Source organism: Dreissena polymorpha, chromosome 3, assembly GCF_020536995.1.
Source record: "Dreissena polymorpha isolate Duluth1 chromosome 3, UMN_Dpol_1.0, whole genome shotgun sequence".
Classification (NCBI taxonomy): domain Eukaryota; kingdom Metazoa; phylum Mollusca; class Bivalvia; order Myida; family Dreissenidae; genus Dreissena; species Dreissena polymorpha.
In genome coordinates, this window is record NC_068357.1 from 18,961,277 (window position 1) to 18,968,612 (window position 7,336).

The 7,336-nt window shown below is 34.5% G+C and overlaps 1 protein-coding gene across 1 annotated transcript; it reads right to left on the minus strand.

Annotated features, from left to right (window-relative positions):
* Nucleotides 1–1,314: 1,314 nt before the first annotated feature.
* On the minus strand, nucleotides 1,315–4,371 carry LOC127873599 (mammalian ependymin-related protein 1-like). The gene is made up of 6 exons (XM_052417469.1): nucleotides 4,239–4,371; nucleotides 3,780–3,814; nucleotides 3,298–3,432; nucleotides 2,507–2,693; nucleotides 2,002–2,089; nucleotides 1,315–1,459 (listed from the first exon to the last, which is right to left on the minus strand). The coding sequence occupies exons 1-6, from the start codon at nucleotides 4,303–4,305 to the stop codon at nucleotides 1,393–1,395; spliced, it is 579 nt and encodes a 192-aa protein (XP_052273429.1). The 5' UTR covers nucleotides 4,306–4,371; the 3' UTR covers nucleotides 1,315–1,392.
* Nucleotides 4,372–7,336: the final 2,965 nt, after the last annotated feature.

Below are 7,336 nucleotides of genomic sequence, written 5' to 3' on the forward strand. Positions count from 1 at the left end.
GTATACACACTTGGAGACTTTTCTAACGCATCACTTAATTATATCAATATAGCTCCCTTATTTTTGAACAAATTGTGTTGAAATTTGGACCAAGAATAATTCAACACATATCTGATAATTCCTGATAATTTAATTTAAAATGAAAAACAACAAAATATAAAACTTTACTAATTAAAAACGTCACTTCAAAATTCAAATTCGCAAACTCGTACAACGTAGAAAAATAACAATGTGAAAAGTAAAACGCAAAAACTTACACGTAACTGACCGGCTTGCAACATGCCGATTGGGCCGTTGCGCTCCTGAATATTCATACGAGCCATATTGTTTTTCTTTAATTAGTGATATGTTTTTCTTGTGTAAAAACTCACATAGAATGATGAAATTGAAATGAAATTTGAATAACATGTATATCGCGTTTTACTACACTTTGTGACTTTTCTAACGCAACACTTTTAAAACTTACATATCTCAGTAATACTTAAAATATTTTTATTTAAAATTGCACATGTGATCATTTGACTACATTATGTGCAAGCTAACGATAAAATCATTCATCCGTGACGATCAGACGCTTTATCAAGTGGGGAAGGTAGCCTGCAAAATGCAAAGTGCGCGATTGCGCTGCTGAATATTCACACGAGCTATATTGTTTTGTAAATTCAATATATGTTTTCCTTGGGTAAGAACCCACCTAAAATAAATAAATTGAAATAAAACTAGAATAGTATCGTGTTTCACCATTTTCACGTGCAAAAATATGAAACCACACCTACCCCACGTGCTTAAGCGTTCAATCGTCACGGATGAATGATTTTATTGTAATCTTGCATAGAATGTAGTCAAATGATCGTATGTAAAATTTTTAATCAATATCTTTACTTATAACCGAGATATTCCAGTTTGAAAAGTGATGCGTTAGAAAAGTCCCCAAGTGTATTACAAATAGTTTAGGATGCATTGGGTTTGTTTAATCGCCTTTCCGATACAGATTTTTCATTGTCGGAACAGCGAAAATTATCTAAAAAAAAGCATTTGTTTCGTGCATGCTTTTTCCCAATCGTAATAAATCACATTACATTTCATCTGATAGGCAAAGATATATATACTCAACGATACAAATATTAGACGTTTTGTTAAGTAAAATGGCACAGCTGGTTAAGATGTTGGTATCGATTAACTGACTTTCAGCCTGCGCATACATAAGAACCTCTCGGAATCTGCCGAGAATTCTTCTAAATTTTGTCAGATTTCGCCAACGTATTGCTAACCCATCACAACACTTTCAAATACGTCAAACGAAAGAAACACATGTCACGCATCTGTCATTTTATTGTAACATATCAACTACATTTGAAGAATGTAATGCGTGTGTCTCGTCTAAGTCGCTTTTTACGTGCAAATGCTCGGTGGGAAGAATACTTCAGGATCAGAAATGCCGAGGGTGATGCCAAAGTACCTGAAATTATACAATGTGAATTCTCTATTCCTTTAATATATACGGAATCTAACGCTAGTCAATTGTTCCATGTGTTTGTATCAGTCGAGTGGCTTGTGTGATGACGTATCTCACGAGAGGCGGGGCCTCGAGTGTGATACGAAATTGCGCAAGCCACGAGACTTATACAAACACTTGTAACGATTGACTTGCGTAATATTCCTTTTATTATATACAATTTTGAATCATTTAAGTTAAAAACATGAGTTTAAGCGTTCATAATTAACCAAGAATTCTCGTATAATTTTCTGCATTCAAAGTGACGTCTTTAAAAGTAGTCCGGCTAGTATGGTAATACGGAATTGGAAAACTAGCGTGTAGCATAATACGGGAATAATTTCTGTGCATTTGTATTTTACCGATTGATACAACTTGTATTTTTGGGAACATAAAGCAGGTATATAATAAATCAGATGTACACATCGGGAAATCATTACATGTATTGACTATAGCCAAACAGTAGATCGAATATAAAGACTAGTTTCGCATGGGTCAATACGCACCTTGTTTCTATAAAACCTGTAACGTCATTATAGTAGTTGTCGCCGATTGGCACACAGTCTGGAAACGTCACCGTTGTGGTGTAACTCACTAAAAGAAAATAGGAAAAATACGTGCTATCATAATGACAAGCGTCATGAGATACCGACGGAAAATAACGCCGCATGATGCGTCATGATAAACGAAGACCTTTAGGAAATGTTTGACACAGTCCAAACGAACAGTTTAACACATCTAAGCAAAAAACAATGGTACGGTCATGATATGAATCAGCTGCATAGAAAATCGATAGCTGAAAGTTGAATATGTTTATCGGATACAGTAATTCCAGACTAAATCCATAAAATGCATAACAGGCAATTGGCCATGTATCATCATTCAACGGCTAGCAGATAAGATTAAGATTTCTCTGTTCAATATTCATTATCATTTCGTGGATACGCGCTACACAACGAATTACTGAGATATCTAAATATATGAGCATGTACGTTAAAAAAAGTCACCAACCGTGGTCCTGGGTGAAGTTGCCGCCGAAGATCACCGCAGTGAGATGCTCAGCAGGAATGCCTGCAGCGCCTATTTCCGCCTCGAATATGAACTTGGCGTCCGGGGGAACGCCGACGGCCCGCCACGGGAAGGAGATGCCAGTTACGTTGCATTTCTTGGTGCGGAGGTTGACAGTGTACTCCTTGTTCTGAGCACGAATCATGCGTATTCAGAGTTATGCTTTCATTCGCAAAAAGCACATGATGTGCAAAAATGTCAATATTCGTGCATTTGTTTGTCCTACGAAGATTTGTATTGTGTTAAAAAATAAAGATGTTCCTTATTTATTTTCTGTATGGGTTACTGCATTTTCCAATAAAAAGCTTCGTTTTATCTTATTTTTGTACATTGCAAAATGAAATCGTATACCGAATGCCGCGTATGGTTTAGAAATATGCGGTTATTTCCCTCGTTAAGCAGCCTAAGGATACAAAAGTAGTCCCTTATGTACTTCGTTATGCAAAATGAGTATGTCAAAGTAGTCCCTTGTTCATTTCGTTATGCAGCCTTAGTATGTAAAAGTAATCAAATATTTACCTCGTTATGCAGCCTTGATATATCAATGTAGTCCATTATTTACCTCGTTATGAAGTCTTAGTATGTCAACGTAATCAATTATTTACCTCGTAATGCAGCCTTAGTATGCAAAAGTAGTCCCTGATTTACCTCGCTATGCAGCCTGAGTATATCAATGTAGTCCATTATTTACCTCGTCATGAAGTCTAAGTATGTCATAGTAGTCCCTTATTTACCTCGTTATGAAGCCTGAGTATGTCAAAGAAGTCCCTCTCCTTTCCGTTATCGATCTTCTCGATAGTGCGCGTGCGTCTCATGATCTCGTCGTAAAAGAAGTCGGCCCTCTCGTAAAATGATTTGCTACTGTCAAACTGAGGAAACACAAACAATGCCAATCGTGATACATCGACTTCAGGAATTCTCCCAAGATGGATTTAGGTAATAGATCGCCTGCTGATCCAAAATAAGACAACGAATAGGCTACGTTGACTGATACCGTTGTTGAGGAGCTTATTGAATTAGCATGATTGAACAATACATTTGTTGTTTTGTGATATTCATTTGATTTTTTTAATTATTGATTCTGATGTAATTTGTTTAGTTGTTTTCTGTGATTGCAATTTACCCAAAGTTTATTTTAAGTCACAACATGAAAATGTTGTATGATTATGTTTAGTTCAGTAAAAACAACACAATACACATAGAATGAACAACATACCACCATGCGACCGCCTTGCCATTGCCTCGGGGATGCTGTATAAAAATATTAACATATAATGCAGTATTTCGCGCGTACTTGATTCCCTTAGATCTCTACATATTTAGTTTTTCTGTACAAAACCTTGGTATTTTGATCTCGATAGTATATAAAATTAAACAAATACAATATGTCCCTCGCTTTGGGAAAACGGGACTTAATGCATGTGCGTTCAATGCCGTTCCTGATTAGCATGTGCAGTCCGCACAGGCTTATGATAGATTAAACTTTCCGACAACAATGAATTTTCCCTAAGAAGAGACTTGCTTTCAAAGGTAAATACCATCACAGCGGAAAGTGTCGTCCCTGATTAGCCTGTGCGGACTGCACATCTGGAACGGCAATTTACGCAAATGTATTAAGCTCAGTTTTCCCACAACGCGGCTCATTTATGTTTGCCATAAAACAACAACAGCTTACCACAGGGCGTCGGCGTTTGGCCATAGCACACAACAACGGAGACAGCGAGCAACAATATCACCTTCATGCTTTCAATGTCTGGCAACTACTGTCCTAAAAACCTCATGGCCTTCAAGCTTAGGAATAAGGCCAACATTCGTAAAGATTGTGTGTCGCTATTATATGATAGTTTTTTTTTTTTTACTTTAACCACAGTTTCTTATTTGAATTAATTTCAATGATTAACTGCATTCGAATCAATCATGTTTTGCTATTACGGGTTGTCTATGATTGCTTGCATCAATGGCTTTCGTTTATTTGCATTGATGTTTTTTGTTTGTTAACATTATATTATTGGAAATAAAAGGTGTTGCAATGAACACAAAACAACATGTGTAAACTGTAATATTTAATATACTATTTTAATGTTAGTAATATTAAACTGCGACGAATGCTTGCACCCTCAACTTGAAATATAAAACACCTTCGCTGGGATACATTGTTCGCTTAAACATGTCTATTGCGTTAGATGATTAGGGAGCCATTGACATCGGTTACAGCATTGACGACCGATACCCTACGTCTACAAACCCATATATGCATGGATAAAAAATGGATACTATATACATTGTATATGAATCCTAGCATAATACATTCGTATCATATGGCACAGAGTGATAGTTGTGTTGCTTAAGGGATATTACCCGTGAACTTGGCTTGTGTGCCAAATAAAACTTAATATATAACTATATCTACGGAACTGTGAAAGTTTAAAATGAGATAATATGGTTGATTTTTAAACATCACATGATTAATAAAGTATGCATTGCCTATGTGATACAAAATGCTGTGGCAATCTCAAATCACACAGTTATCTTTTTCGCAAGGTCCATGGCAGTGTCGGAATTCGGGGACAACATGTCAACAAATTTGGAACAAACGGAAGATTAAGTTTCCACTATCGTCTCTTGACGCGTCCTGTGTCATAGTGTATCAGTCCGACGGCCATGGCATTGACATGTGACCGATTTACTTGCCATCGTCCCATTTCCACTCACATCTTAGACGGACAACTCCAAACAAGTATGGACTATTATCACCCATGATAAGTCGATAAATCAAACTTGCAACATATTATAACCTCAACCGCACGCAAAACATTTAAGTCGAACTATGTAGTATCTATTTTATTGACTTTATCTAATACAGTAAAAAAAAGTTTTAAATGTCAAAAAGCGTGGGGATAAAGACAATTTTGGGTGGGTGTGGCCTATAATGGTCTTTAATAACAATCTCATTACTTATATGTTATTAGCGGAGCCCTTGTGCAAATATTCGGTATTAAATGATATCCAATGAGACAGACCGAAATACCTTGGGATTTACTGTAAGGAGAATTGCAAAACATCTTATGAAATCATTATTCACTGCAGCAATCTGACGAAGTATTAAATACAGAGAATTAGAGTGTAACCATATTAACTTAGTATTGTAAATTGATGGATACAATATATACAAAAAAGTGCAGTATGTTTAAAATAATTGTACACAATTATAACAAAAACACTTTCGTTGCATTGCATACACATGTTTGGCTCTATCCGCAAATTCTTTATCCATTTATTAAACACTACTCCAGATAATCATTTATTAAAATCCCGAAACATAAGTGGATCCGAATAATTAACATACGAATAACCTAAAATATATAGTATATAGTTATTATTATTATTATTATTATTAGTATTATTATTATTATTATTAGTATTATTATTATTATTATTATTATTATTATTATTATTATTATCATCATTCTTCTTCTTCTTTTTAAATCGGCTTGCTCACTAATGCATACGGAACATTAGTATTATTATTATTATTATTATTATTATTATTATTATTATTATCATCATTCTTCTTCTTCTTTTTAAATCGGCTTGCTCACTAATGCATACGGAACATTATATTACGAGAATAAAGCTTAAAACCTTTTAATGTGACTCATAAATAAATATAACAACTATAATGTGTTTATCTTAAAGGGATCTTTTCAAAGATTTTGGCATATATTGAAGTTTGTCACTTAATGCTTTATATTGATAAATGCAAACATTGGATCTAAAGCTCCAGTAAAAAACACACAAAAATAATATTAAACAAAGAGAAAAAGTAACCCTCAACTGGGCTCGAACCACTGACCCATGGAGTAAAAGTCTATCGCTTAGACCACTCGGCCATCCGTGCTCATACAATTAATGATGTATTTTATAATTTATAAAAGCAATCCTCGTAGTATCACAAAATATAAAGACAACAACAGAATTTTCCAAATTATTCAATGGTTTCGCGTTGCAAAGCGTTATAATTTTTAGGTTTTTAAATCGTCAAAGATGCAAATAATGGCTATTTTAGAGCATTGGAAATGTTCAGTATTACTGTTTCCTCACAGATATAACTAAAACGAACATTTGCGAATCTGAAACATTTTTTTTCATTTTGTCAATTTACCAAAACGTGAAAAGGCCCCTTTAAGGTAAACACCGGAATGCACGGGTTAACCATACCTTACACCAGTCCCACGTAACTAATTAAAAACGTAATTGAAATCAATTTGAGTTATTTAATGGGTTTCTTGTATGGAAACAACAATTTATGGCAATTAACATTACGGTGTTTATTTGATTAACATATTTATTTACCAAAACAAAATTTACCCCAACAAATTCGAAACACTTTGTAATACACGCTCTGTTTAATGTATGCATCCATATGCACACTTGGATAGTTTTCTAACGCAGCACGTTATTAAATCAATATAGCTCCCTTATTTTAGAACGGATTTTGTTGAAATTTCGACTTAGACTAATTCAACACATATCTAATACTTCATGTAAATTTAATTGAAATTGACCAACATTAAAATACCAAACATAACAAATTAAACAATCACTGCAAAAGTAAACTTCACAAAATCGTGCAACGTTAAATAATATTGTGAAAAGTAAAACGCATTAACATATACGTCTTAATGACCGACTGGATTGCTACATTGCGCTCCTGAATATTCATACGAACCACATTAAAAAAATTATGGTTATGTTTTCCTGGGATAAAAACTC

Coding starts and splice junctions, on each gene's coding strand:
- LOC127873599 (XM_052417469.1), bottom strand. CDS start 4,305: ATGAAGGTGATATTGTTGCTCGCTGTCTCCGTTGTTGTGTGCTATGGC. Junction 3,433..3,779: donor GGCAAGGCGGTCGCATGGTG/GTATGTTGTTCA, acceptor GTGTTTCCTCAG/TTTGACAGTAGCAAATCATT. Junction 1,460..2,001: donor ACAGGTTTTATAGAAACAAG/GTGCGTATTGAC, acceptor GTATAATTTCAG/GTACTTTGGCATCACCCTCG.